General features: G+C 35.9%; 1 protein-coding gene across 6 annotated transcripts in view; it reads right to left on the reverse strand.

The window, feature by feature from the left end:
- Nucleotides 1-19,470, reverse strand: part of SEC22A (SEC22 homolog A, vesicle trafficking protein) — a 69,007-nt gene that overhangs the window by 33,347 nt on the left and 16,190 nt on the right. For all 6 annotated transcript variants that reach the window (XM_082746559.1, XM_082746560.1, XM_082746563.1 and 3 more), the window contains exons 3-4: nt 17,661-17,824; nt 16,142-16,336 (exon numbers count right to left, since the gene is read on the reverse strand). In XM_082746559.1, coding sequence (XP_082602685.1) covers nt 16,142-16,336; nt 17,661-17,824 — 359 coding nt within the window. The remainder of the gene's footprint in view (nt 1-16,141; nt 16,337-17,660; nt 17,825-19,470) is intronic.

A 19,470-nucleotide genomic window follows, 5' to 3' on the forward strand; every position in this document is an offset into this window, starting at 1 on the left:
TGGTACAACTACTTCAGAAAACCGGCCATTTCTCAAAGTGTCAAACATGTACCTCACTTTTGATTTGGCAAATTCCACTGCTAGTATTTACTCAAAAGAAATGAAAAATGTTGGGGCACCTGGGTGGCTCAGTGGGTTAAAGCCTCTGCCTTCGGCTCAGGTCATGATCCCAGGGTCCTGGGATCGAGCCCCACATCAGGCTCTCTGCTCAGCAGGGAGCCTACTTCCCTCTCTCTCTCTGCCTGCCTCTCTGCCTACTTGTGATCTCTGTCAAATAAATAAATAAAATCTTAAAAAAAAAAAAAAAAGAAATGAAAACGTGTTAACAAAAGACAAATATCTGTAGAAGCTTTATAACCCCAAACTGGAAATAAGCTAATGTCTCAATAGGAGAATGGGCAGAATGTGGCATGCTCATTCAGTGACTACTACTCAGCAATAAGAAGGATCAAATTACAGAGACCTACAACATATGATGTAGTACTAAAAGAGGATGAACACAAGAGTACACTATATAATCTTGTTTCTATAAATTTCTACAACAAACAATTAAAAATAACTAGAGTGTAAAAGATTAGAACAATGGTTGTCCGGAGGTGGGATGGAGATTCGGAAGAGACATGAAAGGACTTCCCAGGGAGATAGAAATATTCTATATCGTGATAGGGATATGTATTCGGTGTTTTTTCTTATATTTGTATTTTGATGCTTTGATACCTTGGAGCCTTGCCGACCCTAGAGGAAAGCCCTTAGGGCTATCTAATTTCCAGAGATAGCAAACAACTCACCTGCAAGAGTGCTTTTCAAAATCAAATCCCCTAACCCAAAGTCCACACACACTACCGCCTCTGTGGGGCTCTCACACTCAGGGCCACTATCCCCTTGCCCAAATCACCCCAGGGTCTGGTATCAGACAACAAAGGACAGGCCTCTATCCCAGAGACTGCGATAAGTACTCAAGCTAGCCAATCTAAACCTGCTTAGCCTGCTTCTCCAGTTCCTTCCTAGGGAAAGCACAATAAAGGCTCTTGCTCATATTTTCCTCCCACTCCCTCACCTCTGGACCAATACCTATACTTCCCCACGTGGGCGTGGGTGGAGTACCGTGAACCCTTCTCTTGGGATCTGAGTATAACAAACTACCTTTTCAGTGGCAGCTGTCTCCTGATCTGTTGGCCTTACCATACCTGAAGAGTAATAAAATATACTTTAAAAAAGAGTGGTTTATAAAAATGTATCCATGTGTCTAAACCATATAGCAAAGATATGTGCATGTTAATATGTGCAAATTTTCCTTAAAAAAGAAAGAACCATGGGTGTGCCTGGGTGGCTTAGTCAGTTAAGTGTCTGCCTTTGTCTCAAGTCACAATCCTTGGTCCTGGGACTGAGCCCCAAGTCAGGTTCCCTGCTCCATGGGGAACCTGCTTCTCCCTCTCCTCCCCATTTGTGCTCTCTCTTGCTACCTTGGTCTCTCTAAGAAATAAAATCTTAAAAAAAAAAAAAAAGAAAGAAAGAAAGAAAGAAAAGAAAACCACAGAAGTAAATTATCAACTAGATGAGTGGATAGTGGCTGGGGATACAGAAAAAATAAGAATGGCAAAATGCTGATATAGTTATTATAACTGGGTGACAGGTACATGAAAGTTCATTACACTATTCCGTTTACTTTGTAGCTGTTTGAAATTTCTCTATAATAAAATGTTTTAAAAAGAAAAGAAAAAAGGTAAAAGTAGGACCTAGTGTTTAACTTAACATATTGACCCATGATGGACAGCAGAACATCTGTAGACTTCAGAAAATTAGAGAAAATATTCATGCTAGACTGTGCGGAGAGGGGTCAAAAGGTCAGAAAGAGAAAAAGTCAAGAAACCAAATGTAAGGTAGTCTAACAGTCTTTCTCTCTAACAGAGAAAAAGGCCTGAAGAGTAATGTCTGTCAAATAACTATTAACCAAATTCCAAAATAAAGTAAATAACTTTATTCAGGAAAGAAAAGGGGAAAACATATTTAAACTCAGAGATTATAGGAAGTATTACCCAGGTTTCATCTGGATTAAAAGAAAATTTTCTGTTAATATTAAAATAAGTTCTGTGAATTACTTTAAAAACTTCTCTTTCTTAAAATTTCTCTTTCTTTTTTTTTTTTTAAAGATTTTATTTATTTATTTGATAGCGAGAGATCACAAGTAGGTGGAGAGGCAGGCAGAGAGAGAGAGAGAGATGGAAGCAGGCTCCCTGCTGAGCAGAGAGCCCGAGGCGGGACTCGATCCCAGGACCCTGAGATCATGACCTGAGCCGAAGGCAGCGGATTAACCCACTGAGCCAGCCAAGCGCCCCTAAAATTTCTCTTTCTTAAAACAATTATCAAATCCCAGATGTCCTTCCATCTTCCAGTGTCTGCTGTCTGGTGATCCAAGATACCACTGCAGACTACAGGTCAGAGTGGTGACTTACAGAAGTCAAACAATACATGAACTTTCTAAAAGAATTTCTCTCTTGGTAGGTAAAGTTGGATGGACCCCTACCCCAAATTAAAGACTAATTTTCTAGATCCTGAGTGTGTACAGTAATGGACAGATACTCTGGCAGCAACACTGACTGACAGATCTACGGAATTAGAACTATTAGAAAAGGAAAGGCCAATGGAAGCCATGGAGCTTCCCCCACCCAAACATCATCAAAATATCAATCCCTAAGGTAAATGCAGCAATCAGTGTCATCATCCAAGGCTTATTAAAATATGCACAGACAGTGATTCCTACTACACACGCATTTAACTCTCCAGTTTAAGGCTCCAAAATGAGAGTGTCTTAGAGGAAGACAACAGATTACTGTGGGTTCCAACTGCACACGCTTTTCCATATGGAACAATCAACTAATTCCATGACATGTAGGTGCTAATTTGCTAACAATTTCTTCTCTACCTAATAAACAGAGAAAATCAGAAGCATTTTGCTTTTACCTGATAAAGATAGCAGGGCACAGAAGCACCTGGGGGGCACAGTCAGTTAAACATCCAACTCGATTTTGGCTCAGGTCATGATCTCTGGGTTGTGAGACTGAGCCCCATGTCAGGCGCCACACTGAGCATCAGTCTGCTTGGGATTCTCTCTCCCTCACCCCCTTCCCCTAGTACTCCCTTGAGCTCTTGCTCAGAAAAGAGAGAGAGAGAGAGAAGCACATTTAGTACATTTATTATATTGCCACCAAGTTATATCAACTCTAAGCCAGAGATTAGTATGTAGCAGGGGTTGGCAAACTATGACCCACAGGTCAAATCCAGCCCTCCACCTGTTTTTGTAAACAGAGCTTCACTGCAAAACAGCTTTACCTATTCTTTCACACATTGTCTATGTTTGTTTTTATATTATACCAGCAGAGTAAAGTAATTTCAACAGAGACCATTTAGCCTATAAAATCTAAAATATTTCCAATCTGGCCATATATAGAAAACGTCTGCTGACCCTTGGCCTTTAAGGACCCAACATCTTAACACCTCCTGGAACATTATACTGATCCATTTTGTTGATAACCTCATGCTGCCAGGATCTGAAGAACAGACAGCAGATACCCTGAGATGATACGTGTATGGAAGAGTATGGAAAATAATAACAAAATTATAGGAGCCTCCCACCTCAGTCAAATTTCTGGAGGTTAATGGTCTCAAGTATACTAAATGTAAAAATCAAGATGCTCATTGCAACCCATACCACTAAGAAAAAATATGCTGCTGAGTATGCCTTTCTAGATTTCAAAAGCAACGTTACAAGACTTGGGTAAACTGCTTCAACATGTTTACTGAATAACAATGGCTGAAGAGAGCCAAAACAACTGAAAGATCTAGACTGCGTTACAGAACATTTTGCCACTCAGCCCTTATGACTCACGGATCTAATGGTGTTCAAAATATTTGCAGAACATAATGATAATGTTTTGAGTCTGTAGCAAATTTGGAAAGAAGAATCATAAAAGAGGCTCCTGGGTTTTGAAGCAATGACATGGCCCTTAGGCAAAAAGAAAAATGTTTTCATTTCAAGAACTAGTTCCTGTTTTCCTTTTTGGCCACGGCAGAAACTAGTGGCCCTACCATGAACTATCAGGTATATACTATAAACCCTAAGGCGCCTGCTAAAACAAACAAAGAAATGAAGAGGTATAGTAAGTCAACCAAGAACAGAAAAGGATCAAAAAATAATTTAAAGGAAGGAAGAAAAATAGAAAAAGGTGACTAAAAGCAGATGGGATAAAAAGAAAACAAATAATCATGATGGTAGGTTTGAACCCCACTGTATGGGGGCACCTAGCTGGCTAGTCACTGGAGCATATGACACTTGATCTTGTGGTTGTGGGTTCGAGCCCCATGAGGGGTGTAAAGTTTACTTAAAAATAAAATCTTAGGGATGCCTGGGTGGCTCAGTTGGTTAAGCAGCTGCCTTCGGCTCAGGTCATGATCCCAGCGTCCTGGGATCGAGTCCCACATCGGGCTCCTTGCTCTGCAGGGAGCCTGCTTCTCGCTCTGACTCTGCCTGCCTCTCTCTGTCTGCTTGTGCTCGTGCTCGCTCTACCTCTCTCTCTGACAAATAAATAAATAAATAATTTAAAAATAAAATAAAATCTTAAAAAAAAAAAACCCTGGGACGCCTGGGTGGCTCAGTTGGTTAAGCGGCTGCCTTCGGCTCAGGTCATGATCCCAGCATCTTGGGATTGAGTCCCACATTGGGCTCCTTGCTTGGCAGGGAAGCCTGCTTCTCCCTCTGCCTGTGCCTGCCATTCTGCCTGCCTGTGCTCACTCTTTACTCTCTCGCTCTCTCTCACAAATAAATAATAAAATCTTTAAAAAAAAAAAAAAAGCCCAACCACATTAATAAACACATTAAATGTAAGTGGCCTAACTGCCTAAACACCTAAATGAAAAGACAGATACTGTCAAACTGGATTTTTTTCCCCAACAGACTCAACTAAATAATACCTAAAAAGCAACCACTGTAAATAGAAAGACACAGAAATGTTAAAAGAAAAAAGACAGAAAAAGACACACTATTACAATACTACTTGAAAAAGTTAGAGTGACGGCATTAATAAAGTAGATTGCAGAACTACGAATATTATTAGGTATAAAGAAGGTCATTTCAAAATGAAAAGGAGTCCATGCATCAAGAGAACAAAACAATCTTAAATATTTAACAAGCTTTAAAATATTTAAAACAAAAACTGACAGAGACATAAAAGGAGAAAGATACAAATTCACAAATACAGTCAGAGTTCACCACTACCTTCTCAATAACTGAGAGTCTACAGAAAATCAGAAAGGATATGAAAGATTTGAACATTATCAACCAACTTTATCTAAATGACATTTATAGAGGTCCACCCTACAATAATAGAATACACATTCTTTTCAACACAGAACACAGAAAAATGGCCAAGATAGAACATATTCTGGGAGAGTAAAACAAGTCTCAATAAACTTAAAAGAATTAGAATCATACAAAATTTGGTATCACACAAATGGAGTTAAGTTATAAATCAAGAAATGAAGGATATCTAGAAAAATCTCTAAATTCTTAAAACTATGTAACACATTTCTAAACAATCCATGGATCATAAAAGAAACTAAAAGGGAAATTAAAAAGCATTTTAAATAGTATGAAAGTGAAAATACAATATATTAAACTTTATGAATGTAGCTAATGCAATATTTATAGGAAAATATATACTATTAAATGCCCATTTAAAAAGAAGATCTCAAATAAAAAAATAACTTCCACTTTTTTAAAAAAAATAACCTCAACTTCTGCCTCAAGAACCTAGAAAAAGAAGAGTAAATTAAACCATAAGTGAGCAGAAGACAAGAAGTAGTACAAATCAGATCACAAATCAATAAAATTAAAAAAAGAAACCACAATAAAAAGGTCAATGAAACCAAAAGCTGGTTCTAAGAAAATCAATAAAAACGCTAAGCTCTAATAAAAATGATCAGGAGAAAGAAGCAAAAGACAAAAATTTCCAATATCAGAAATGAGAATGATTGTATCACTGCAATTCTACAGATATTACAGGGATAAGAGAGTATTAACTTATGCCTCAAAATTCATTAACTTAGGCAAGATGATCAGATTCCTTAAAAAAATCAAACTACTGGGACGCCTGGGTGGCTCAGTTGGTTAAGCAGCTGCCTTCGGCTCAGGTCATGATCCCAGCGTCCTGGGATCGAGTCCCACATCAGGCTCCTTGCTCTGCAGGGAGCCTGCTTCTCCCTCTGACTCTGCCTGCCACTCTGTCTGCCTGTGCTCGCTCTCACTCGCTCTCTCTTACAAATAAATAAAATCTTAAAAATAAATAAATAAATAAATAAATAAATCAAACTACTAAAACTCATTCAAGAAACAGATAACTTGAACATTCATCAAAGGAATTGGTTTGTAGTTAAAAGCCTTTCCACAAAGAATACCAGATGCTCAAAAAGCTTCAAAATACTGAACAAAGAAGAAATAAAAATTCTACAAAAACATTTTCAAAAAAATGGAAGAAAAGGAAATATATCTCCCAATCTACTCTGAGACCAATGTTAATCTGATAGCAAAACCAGACAAAAACATTACAAAAAAGGAAAACTATAAACAAACTATAAACCAATTCCCACATGAAAACATATTAAATTTTTAAATTTTTAAATGTTAGCAAATTGTTTTTTTTTTTTTTTTTAAAGATTTTATTTTTATTTATTTGTGAGAGAGAGAGAGTGAGAGCGAGCACAGGCAGACAGAGTGGAAGGCAGAGTCAGAGGGAGAAGCAGGCTCCCTGCGGAGTAAGGAGCCCGATATGGGACTCGATCCCAGGACGCTGGGATCATGACCTGAGCCGAAGGCAGCTGCTTAACCAACTGAGCCACCCAGGCGTCCCAAATGTTAGCAAATTGAATCTCACAATATATAAAAAGGATATTATAACCAACTGGGGTTTATCACAGAAATGCAAGGTTGGTTTAACATTTGGAAAGCAATTAATTTACCACATAATGACTTTAAAAAGAAAAATCATACAATCATTTCAATAAATAAATTTAGACAAAGTGATACAATACAACTTTCATTTCTGATACAAACCATACATCAAACTGGGAATATAAAGGCATTTTATCAACTGGATTAAAAAAAGCATTTACATAAACCCTAAGTTAACATCATATTTAACCGTGAAAGACTGAATGCTTTCCCTGCTAAGATCAGGAACACCACAAGGATAGCCACTCTTGCCATTTCATTTTTTCAGTATATTTTTGTTAAGCACAGAATCCACATTTGTAGTTATTTTCTTTTAACCGTCAGAAGATACCTAAATGGTCTTCTGGCTTCCATGACTCCTAGGAGACCAGGGTGTGTGTGTGTGTGTGTGTGTGTGTGTTTTCATGACTCCTAGGAGACCAGGTGTGTTTGTGTGTGTGTGACCAGGGGTGTGTGTGTGTGTGTGTGTGTGTGCACGCGCATGCGTGTGTAATGGTTTGTGTTCATGTAATCCAAGTGCCTGGTGATTTATGCCTGGTTACTTCACTGTTTACCAAACATTCTATTTTCAAAATATTGTTGTAGATATAATTTGAAGCTTATGTGACTATTTCCTCTAGGAAACACATTTGTTTGCTTCTGCCAGTATATTTGGAGCATAGCACCGTGGAATTCACTTAATCCAATTTTAGAAACCAATATGATTCAAAACTAAGCTGCAGTTCTCCTAAAAGATTGTCTACTTCATACTCCTGCCTACCTATATTCCTAGAGTGCCAACATCTAAAGCCCAAACCCAAAGCTGGGGTAGGGGCCTGGTGGACCCTACTTTCTAAGCCCTGTTTCCCTAGTCTTGAGTGGCTGTCACAACTGTTCCCTCCAGTATGGTAAAAGCCCCAAAAGAAAAAATAGCTCCAAACATTGAGCTCATCTCCATAGGCCTCCATCCTTTTCTAGATCCCAGTAATTCTTAATCTTGTTGGATATCCAAAGACTTCAGGAAGATTATATTTTAAATTCTGTATCATATCAGGCCTACGTATTCTTTTTTTTTTTTTTTACCTACATATTCTATAGAATATATACATCCTACTCACCTTTCCTACATGTATTTTGTGGAACTATTGGTCTGGATTGCCTACTCAATCACTACTGGAAGAAGTCTTCAAAGTAATAACTCTCTCATTAATTACTGATTTAAAAAATTGAAATATAATCTGAATACAATAAAATTCACCCTTTAAGAGTATATAATTCAGGGGCACCTGGGGGAGCATAATTGGTTAAACATCCAACTCTTGATTTTGGCTCAAGCCATGATCTCAGGGTTGTGAGATTTACCTCCACGTCAGGCCCTGTACTGAGCATGGAGCCCGCTTAAGATTCTCTCTCCCTCTGCCCTGCTCTTACTTGCAAACACACAGGCACATTCTCTAAAAATATAAGTATATAATTAAAAAGATTTTTAATATTTATAGAATTGTGCAATCATTATCTAATTCCACAATCTTCAACACCTCAAAAAGAAATCTCATAAGTATTAGTAGTCACTGCCTAGTTCCCTGTACCTCTCCAGCTCCTGTCAACCATTAGGCTACTTTCGGTTTCTATGGGTTTGCCTATTCTGAACACTTTGTATAAATAAAACTGTAAATATATGGCCTTTTGTATCTGGCTTCTCTCATTTAGCATAATGTTTTTAAAGTTCATCCATGTTGTATCATGCATCAATACTTCATTCCTTTTTAACTCCTTAATATTAAGTTGCATGTATACACCATATTTTGTTAATTCATTCATCAGATGATGGATGTTTGCATTATTTCAACTTGGCTTCTATGAATCATAGTGCTATAAATATTCACGTACAGATTTTTATTCAGACTTACATTTTCAACTCACAATTTTCAAGGATGAGAATTGTGAGGTCATGTGGTAACTATATTTACCTTTTTAAAGAACTTCCACGGTATTTTCCAAAGCAGCTCACCATTTTGCAACACTATCAGCATTATAGGAGGGTTCCAATTTCTCCATATCTTTGCTAATACTTTACTATTTTTTTAAACTACAGCCATCCTAGTGGGTGAAGTGCTATCTCCTTATCATTTTGCTTTCCATTCCATGATGACTAATAACGTGGAGCATCTTTTCATGTGTTAATTAGCCAGTTGCACATTTTCTTCATAGAAGTATCTATTCAAATTCTTTTCTCATTTAAAAACTGATTATCTTTTTATTGTTATTGTTGTTACTTACATATTCTGGATACAAATCCCTTAGGAAATACATGATTTTCTCAATTATCTTCAATTTATTGATAGTGTCTGTTAAAGAACAAAATTTTTAACTTTGGGGGAGTTTGGATGGTTCAGTCAGTTAAGCATTAAGTGTCTGACTCTTGGTCTCAGGGTTGTGAGTTCAAGCCCTGCACTGGGCTCCACACTGACCATGAAGTCTACTTTAAAAAAAAAAAAAAAAAATTTTTTTTCAGATTTTATTTATTTATTTGACAGAGATCACAAGTAGGCAGAGAGGCAGGCAGAGAAAGAGAGGGGGAAGCAGGCTCCCCATGAACAGAGAGCCTGATGCAGGACTCGATCCCAGGACCCTGGGATCATGACCTGAGCTGAAGGCAGAGACTTTAACCCACTGAGCCACCTAGGCACTCATCAACCCAAGACGGGGCTCATTCCCAGAACCCTGGGATCATGACCTGAACTGAAAGCAGATGCTTTAACCCACTGAGCCACCCAGGCGCCCCACCTAAAAAAATTTTTAACTTTGATGAAGTCCACTTTAATTTATTTTCTTCATTGTGTTTTTGCTGTCAAGTCTAAAAAACCACTGTCTAATACAGGGTCACAAAGATTTACACTTATGTTTTCTTCTAAAAGTCATATAGTTTTAGTGGTTAAATTTAAGTCTTTGATCCATTTTTAGTTTTTTAAATTTTTAAGGCAGGGGTCCAACTTCATTCTTTTGCATGTGGATATCCACTTGTCCCATCATCTTTTGTTGAAGAATCTATTCTTCCACCACTCTCTTGGCATTCCTATTAAAAATTAACTGACTATAAAGAGGAGAGTAAGGGGGCGCCCCGGTGGCTCAGTTGGTTAAGTCTCTGCCTCCAGCTCAGGTCCTGATCTCAGGGTCCTGGGACTGAAACTTGAGTTGGGGTTTCCTGTTCAGTGGGGAGTCTGCTTCTCCCTATGCTCCTCCCCCATCCAAGTAAATAAATAAAATCTTTAAAAAAAAAATTAACTGACTATAAAGTAAGGGTTCATTTCTGCTTGGAAGTGTGAATCCTTCATTTTTATTATTTTTCAAGATTATTTTGACTATTTTGGCTTGTAGTATTTCCAAATAAATGTTAGGATCAGCTTGTCATTTCTGCCAAAAAGACAGCTGAAATTTTCAGAGATTTTGCTGAATCTATATGTAAGTTGGAGAAGTACAGCCAGTTTTAACAATATTGTCTTCTATGAACATTGAACGACTTGCCATTAATTTAGGTTTTATAAATTTCTTTCTATGTTTTGTAGTTTTCATTGTAAGGAATTTTTTTTCTTTTAAATTGCAAACAATACAAAGTATAATCTGTCTTGTTTCATCCAGTAGTTGCTAGGATTTTCTTAATTTCATTTTCAGATTGTCATTACTGGTATATAGAATATAAATGATTTTTGTATATTGATCTTGTATCCTACAACATTGCTAAAGACATTGGTTTTAATAGTTTTTTAGTGGAATATTTAGGATTTTCTATATATTTTTTTAAAGATTTTATTTATTTCTTTGACAGGGAGAGATCACAAGTAGACAGAGAGGCAGGCAGAGAGAGAGAGAGGGAAGCAGGCTCCCTGCTGAGCAGAGAGCCTGATGCGGGACTCGATCCCAGGACTCTGGGATCATGACCTGAGCCGAAGGCAGCGGCTTAACCCACTGAACCACCCAGGCGCCCTAGGATTTTCTATATTTAAGATCATATTATATATGAAGTTATTTTACTTCTCCCTTTGCAATCAGATGCTTTTTTTTTCCCTTTTCCTTGCTTAACTGCCCTATCTAGAACCTCAGATACCATGTTGAATAGAACTAACAAGGAGTGCCTGGGTGATGCAGTCAGTTAAGCATTTGACTCTTGGTTTCAGCTTGGGTCTGATCTCAGAGTCATGAGTATCAAGCCCAGTTTTGGGATTCACACTCATCAGGAGTCTGCTTGAGTTTCTCTCTCCCTCTGCCCCCAACTACACTGGCTTTTGCTCTCTCAAATAAATACATCTTAAAAAACAACAACAACAACAACAAACAACTAAGAGCAGACATTGTTGTCTTGTTCCTGATCTTAGGAGAAAGCATCACTCTTTCACCACTACATCTGAGTATAGCTTGGGTTTTCTGCAGATGATCACATCGAACAAGTTTCTATTCCTAGTTTGCTGTTTTCATTTAATATTGAAAGACTGTTGGGACTTTTTAAAAATGCTTTTTCTTTATCTACTGAGATAACCATGAGATTTTGTTTTTTAATTCTGTTGATTTTATATATATTAATTGATTTTCAGATGTTAAACCAACCCTGCATTCCTGGATTAATCCCACTTGGTCACAGTATATAGTAATTTTTATGTGGCTGGATTTGGCCTGCTGGCTTTTTGAGGACTGTGGTCCATATTCATATGATATATTATTAGTCTGTAGTTTTCTTTTCTTTGGATGTCTTTATCTAGTTTTGTATTAGGATAATACTTGCCTCAAAGAATGTGTTGAAAAGTTTTCTCTCTCTTCCATTTTTGGGGAAGAGTTTCTAAAGAATTGGTTGATTCTTAAACTGGTAAAATTCTCCAGTGAAGCCATTTCAAACTAGGGTTTTCTTTGTCAATGGTTTCTTTTTTTCTCCTTTTTCTTTTTTAAAAGATTTTTATTTTTAAGTAATCTCTACACCCAAAAGAGTCCCATTCACCCATTTAGCCAGCCAGGAACCCCTGTCAGTAGTTTCTCTCTTTCTCCCCATTCCTCCCTTTTTTGCTTTTTTGTTTTTTACTATTTCCTTTCTGGAATTTTTTTTTTTTTTTTTGACAGAGAAGAGTGGGCACACACAAGTAAGGGAAAAAGCAGAGGGAGATGGAGAAGCAGGCTCTTGTCTGAGCATGGAGCCCAATGCAGGGCTTGATCCCAAGAACCCAGATATTGTCCTGAGCCGAAGGCAGATTTTTAACTGTCTGAACCACCCAAGCAACCCCATAGTTTCTTATTAGTAATTTAATCCCTATTCTTGGATACAGCTTATTTATTTCTTCTTGAGTCCATTTTAGTAATTAGTGTATCTCTAAGAATATGCCCATTTCATCAAAGTTGTTTAATTCATTAGCACACAACTGTTCAGTGTTCCTTTAAAATCCTTTATTTCGTATTGTAAGATCAGTAGAAATGTCCTTTCATTTCTGACTCAAGTAATTTTTTTTTCTTGGTCAATCTAGCTAAAGGATTGTTAATTTTATCTTTTCAAAGAACCAGTTTTTGGTTTTATTGATTTTTCTCTATTTTTCTATTTTCTATTTAATTTTCATTTCATAATCTTAATTATTTCCTTCCTCCTCTTTATTTTAGGTTTAATTTGCTTTTTTTTCTATTATCTTTAGGCAGATCATTATTCATTTGAGATCTTCTTAAAAAAAAAAAAAAGGTATTCCTAGCAATAAAATTTCCTCTAAGTACAACTTCAGCTGCATCTCAGATTTTGTTATATTGTGTCTTCATCTTCATTCATCTCCCAGTATAAATTCTCCTTTGATTTCTTCTTTGACCCATTTATTATTTAGGAGTGTATTGTTTAATTTCCACATATTTGAGTCTCGCAAATTCTTTTGTTATTAACATCTAATTTCATTTCACTGCAGTTACAGAATATACTTTGTATTATTGTTAGCCTATTAAATTTATGAAGGTTTTGTATTTTAATGGCTTAGCATAAAGTCTACCCTACAGGAGAATGTTCCACATATGCTTAAGAATATATTTTCTAATGTTAACTGGAGCATTCCATAGCTATTAGATTTAGTTGGTTTATGGCATTGTTCAAATCTTCTGTTCCCTTGTTTATCCTTTGCCTATTCTATCCATCATTGAAAGTTGGGTATTCAGTCTTCAACCATTACTGTTTAAGTGTCTATGTCTCCCGTCATTTCTGGTAGATTTTGTTTCATGTATTTGAGAGCTTTGTTGTCAAATGCACCTATATTTTTACAATTGTTACGTGTTAATCAATTATAAAATGTCCTTCTTTGTCTCTAGTAGCAAATTTTGTCCTAAAACCCATTTTGTCTAGTATCAAAAAGCCACTCCACCTCTCTTTCAGTTACTATTTGCATTATATGTTTTTTTCCCTTTAACTTTCAATCTATTTCTACCTTTTGATTTTTTTAATCCACTTTTATAATTTTCAACTTTTGATTGGAATGTTTCATCCACTCACATTTTTAAATCCAATCTCATTAATTATTGACAGTGATCTACATATACCATTTTACTTATTTCCTTATGTGTTATGCCCTTTTTTGCTCTATTTCTCCTTTAGTCTATCATTGCATTAAATGTTTTACACTGTAGCACTTTAATTTCTTTAATGATTTTCACCATTTTTTAAGTGATTTACTTAGTGGCTACTCTAGGACTTCACATATACGTCTTACCAAAAATATCTTCATATTTATACTAACTTAATTCCAAAGAGCTACAGGAACATTACTCCTATAGAGTGCTATTCCTTTTCTTCCCTTTTTGTGGTATTGTTGTATACAAATTACATTTATAAACATTACAAACCCCAAAATACATTGTTAACAATTATTACTTCACATAATTTTATGTCTTTTAGAGCAGCTAAGAGGACAACAATTTTTGTAAGTTTTATTAATATAAATTCTTATCACTTCTGGCTTTCTTCATTTGTTCCTGTGGATTCAAATTATCATCTAGAGTCATTTCTTTAGCCCAGTGAAGTTTTGCTCCCATCCACCTCCTGTGTGCTGTTATGAAAAATATGTATTACATTTCTATACATTATAGGCCAACAATACATTAGTTTTATATACTTACTTTTTATATCAGTCAACAAAACAAAGAAGAAAAAAATGACTGTCTTATAATTACCTTTACTGTTGTTCTTTGATTTTGTTGGTGTGGATTCAAATTACTGTCTAGATCACTTGTCAGCCTAAAGAATTTCCTTTAGTAATTCTTGTAATATGAGTCTGCCAGCAACAATTCTCTCAGCTTCTGCTATCTGCAAATGTCTTTATTTCACCTTATTTTTGAACGATAGCTGTGCTGGATATAGGATTCTTGACTGATACTTTTTTCTTTCTTTGAGCATTTTGAACATGTTGTCCCACTGCCTCCTGATTGCCACTGTTTCTGTTGAGAGTCAGCTGTTAAGCTTACTGGGGTTCCCTGATAAGTGACAAGTTGTTTTTTTCTCTCACTTGTTTCAAGATTTTCTCATTGTCTTGATCTTCCAGATTTTTAATATGATTCATCTATTTGTGGACCTCTTGCATGGTTATTTGGAACTCAATAAGCTTCCTGGAGGAGTAATATTGTTGAGTAAATCCAGAAACTTTTTACCCATTATTGCTGCAAATACTTTTTCTGCTCCTTTCCTTCTCTCCTCTCCTTCTGGTTTTCCCATCATGCATAAGTGTGCTTAAGTGCCCCACATTTTTGTGAGGTGCCCCACATTTTTGTGAGGTTCTGTTCATTCTTCTTCCTTCGTTTTCCTCTATTCTTTGGATTGCAAGATCTCTTCAAATCTGTTAACTTTTTCTACTGTCAGTTCAATTCTACTTCTGAGCCTACTAGTAAATTTTTTATTTCAAGTATATTGGTTTAATTCCAGAAGTTCCAGCTGGTTCTTTTTCTTTATAATTTCTATCTCTTTATTGATATTGTCTATTTGATACAACATCATCATACCTTCATTACTTCTTTAATCATGGTTTTGTTTAGTTCTCTGAACATAGTTACAATGGCTACTTCAAAGTCTTTGTTAAATCTGATATCTGATCACTCTCAAAGGCAGTTTCTATTGCCTGCTTTTCCCCCCCTATATATTCGTATATGGATTATACTTTCCCCTTCCTCTACACGTCTTGTATTTTTTGTTGGAAATTGGACATTTTAGAAAACATATTATAACAACTATGAGTACTGATCCACCTCCTCTCTCCTGGGGCTTGTTACTGGTATTTGCCTGTTTTCGTGTTTGTTTCCTGATTGACTGGATTATTTTACTAAAATTTGCATCTCCCTTTCTCCTATAATTTGAATTAATCAACTGAAGAAATGTGTTCAGTCCTGAATGCCACATTTGAAGAATACTAACAAACTAAAGCACACACAGAAGCAGCTTCCAGGATGGGGAGGGTTTCAAAATGTCACAGAACAAAAGGCTAAGGAAACTGATTATATCTGCAATTGATCAGAGTAATAGGATAGAAAGAACACAGAGCTGCTGATTTCAAAGTTCTGAAGTGCTATTCTGGCATAGCTGACAAGCAGAGAAAAAGTCAGAGAACAAACAAGTTGGAATTACATGAAATTTTTTAAACAAGCAATTCAACAATGGCATATGCTACCTTATACAATAATGAGGTTTCCATTTTTAAACAGAAGTTCTCTATTGTCACAACTGTTGAGTATGGTATTTCTTGTTTGGGAGGGTAGGTTTGGGTAGATAATCCCATTTTCTGTGATAATCAAGAAACCTGGCCTTGAATGTAGCCATTCTGATATAATGCAAAACACTTACATGTACATAAATATATATTACAAATTAACTATTATTCACTTCTTGAAAACACATTATACAGAAATATTTAAGAAACAATTAAGAAAAATTCTTAACCATGTCCCTAGCAGAGTTCCTCTCAGAGTACTATTTAAAGTATTTTCCTGATTAGTCACATATCTGGTAGATTACCGTATAAATTACTGGGAGAATTACTTTAAATTTCTACATTCTCTCATGTACTTGCTTTAAAATATTAGAATAAAGTAATTAATTTACAAGAGTTACTCAGTTCTTACAAAAGTTTTTTTTAATGAAATAGTTTGTAACTGAGATCCATAACTCACCAGAAGAAATCTTACCACCACCTTTATAGTCAATAGCAAATGCAGATGTGACTCCATTGGCCGACCCCAGTTCACACATGGAAATTTGATAAGGGGGCCTCAGCTTGATTTCCATCTGCATGTCAGACAGATTTATCTTTGTTGAAAGAGACCTGGGATTATTATATCGCTGCTTGGTCCTCTGAATGAAGTTATCTATGCAAAATAAAAATAAATTTCCTTGCAGTCATTTGTTAATTAATTTGAGAGTGTGATGTTTATAGAATAAATTCTGCAGATCAACAGTTTTATTTTTTGTCCAAAATTACTAAATCTGGGGCGCCTGGGTGGCTCAGTTGGTTAAGAAACTGCCTTCAGCTCAGGTCACAATCCTGGAGTCCCAGGATCGAGTCCCATGTGGGGCTCCCATCTCCACAGGCAGTGTGCTTCTCCCTCTGACCTTCTCGCCTCTCATGTTCTCTCTCACTATCTCTCTCTCTCAAATAAATAAAATCTTAAAAAAAAAAAAAAAGCTACTCAATGTGTCATGGAATATTCAAATATTATTTGTGTTTAATAGTTTATATACCATGGAGTCATCAGTGTTTCACTCCAGAAATTATATTCTAGAAATAATTATAAATAAAATACGGATTTAACACTTCATGGCTGTGAGACTTTCTACTATAACATTCCCTTCAAGGAATTTCTTTAAATTAAAAAACAAACCAAATAAAGCAGCTTTAATTTTAAACCAAAGTCTTAATTTTTATACGGTTTCATCTCTCATAAAATATTGTCTTGTAATTACATAAGAACATATGCTGTAAGTTGCATATTCTTATAAACCTGTTATATTTATTGCTTTCACCATTAGAATGTATGTTTTAAACAATGAATTTAGTGGAATCAATAAAAGACATTTTCTAAATATCTTCCGATTTTTCTTTCATTATTTACAACTCGGTTTTACGTTTTTCTCCTCATACACCAGGAGTCAAGCAAACTAATGCCCAGAAGCCAAAGTGAGCCTGCTGACTGCTTATGTAAATAAAGTTTTATTGGACTATAACTATACTCATTCATTTATATATTGCCTATGGCTGCTTTCAAGCCACAGTGGCAGGGCTGAGTAGTTGTGACAGAGACCATATGGTCCCTAAAGCTTAAAATATGTACTAACTGGTACTTTCCAGCAAATGTTTGCCAACCTTCGTTCTACATTAAGCAGACTATAAAAGATTATCACATAAACACAGAACTCTGAATCTCTGGCTTATAAATTTCTCATTGAGAGACTGTCCTCTTGGATTAATTCTTTGTGCCAATAATCACAATCCCCTCCACAGCCCAAACACAATTTTTTTCAAATGGGCCAAAAGAAGTTGCCATAATTTACTGACCATTTGTCAAGTTATTCTATCAAAAGCAAGGTAGCAGAATTTTCCGAGTTTTTCCCCTAGCCCCCAGTATTATATGAAAAATCATTTACGATTGGATAGAAACAGGATAATGAAAAGGAAAAAAATCAGGCCCTTACCAAATTCAATGAAACAGTATGGTCTGACAGCAGTATTTGTCTTCATCATGTTATAAGTAGTAATGAACTCCTTCTGAAGCTCATCCAGGAAAGAGAAGGCCAGAACATTTGGGTAATTTTCAGTGCACAACATCATGTAGCTCACTCCCAAAGAGCTAATAAAACTACAGTGTAAAAAATATTCATGTTAAAGTTTCAAATTAAATCAAGGTAATTTATTGCTTCAAAAGACTGGTTCTATACACCATAAATTGCTGCTACAGTGGAAATGAAGATATTAACATTTATTATATATTCCAGCAAAAAAAATAAGGAAACCAAAATATAATACTACTTTCAGTTGCAGTTAAAAACAGCAGATAAAAAATTGGAATGTACCGACAGAAGGACACATACTACCACTCTAACACTTCAGTTATTTATCACTTGGGGTAGAAAACCGGCAAAGAATATACAAACATATCCCTGGGGCAAATAATATATGTTAATAAAAATAATAAATTTTTAAAAAGGAATACACAATATATAAGAATTACAGAGAGCTTAACATTTAACTATTCAACCTAGTGGGACTTAATCCTGTTTGAATCAAGAACTCTTGGGGCACCTGGGTGGTTCAGTGGGTTAAAGTCTCTGCCTTCAGCTCAGGTCATGATCCCAGGGTCCTGGGATCGAGTCCCGCATCAGGCTCTATGCTCGTGGGGAGCCTGCTTCCTCCTCTCTCTCTGCCTGCCTCTCTGCCTATTTGCTACCTCTGTCTGTCAAATAAATAAATAAAATCTTAAAAAACAAAAACAAAAACAAAACTCTTTAGAGATTCTGGTTAAAATTATGGACACCCTCCTCAGAAAACTGTCCACACACACAACCTGCCACACAATTTCAGGTTGGTCACTGACCTCCTGACGTCATCCACTAATTCCAGAAATAAATCCTCTACTTCACAGAATAAGGAAGTATGAACCACTGGTTAAATACGAGTAATTGAGGAGTTTATAAGAACAAGTAAGTGGAATAGAAAGGAGAACTCTTGCTTACAAAAGAATGCTGAGTTCCAACTGGTAAATGTATAGGTAGTGCTTAACTGGAAAAATCAGCACTTTTGCAACCAACACAGTAAAGACTGGATCAAGCAAGGACAATCAATGAATGGTAAATCCAGGTGGAAATTTTGGTGAGGAGCAGGAAATTTTGCATGGTTTTAAGAATGTCTTCCCATGCATTACTTATTTGTTACAAAGGGAAAATATTTATTATACAGCAGAAACTAGATAACATCTTGACTACTGAGTATTCTAACATTAATGAGGGGTAGATGGAATTCCTGTGCCTTCAGTTGTGATATTCTCAGAAAGACATATCAGCTATATAGTGTGTGTGTATGTATGTATGTGTATATATATATATATATATGTATATATATATATATATATATGTATATATATATTATATAGTATTCTAGCCAAGAATGCATAATCTGATTCTAATCCTAAAAGAATATCAAAATGATCAACATTCTATTTTTTAAAAGTGTGGGGGGGCTATATTAAAAAAATCTCAATGCTGTAAAGAAGAAATAAAGGTTGTAAAATGTTTCTGATTAAAGGAAGCTAAAGAGACAAAACTAAATGCAATACCTAAACCTGATCTAGATCCTGAGCCAGAGAAGGGGAAAATGCTATTAAAGGACATCTCTGGGTCAACTGACAAAAATGGAAAACAGGCAGCAGATTCAAGTAGGATATCAATATTACTAGAGCTGGTATCTGTTCCATTGTTAAGAGAATACCCTTAATCTTAGAAAATACAC

The sequence above is a fragment of the Mustela nivalis genome (assembly GCF_964662115.1).
Source record: "Mustela nivalis genome assembly, chromosome: 1".
Lineage (NCBI taxonomy): Eukaryota > Metazoa > Chordata > Mammalia > Carnivora > Mustelidae > Mustela > Mustela nivalis.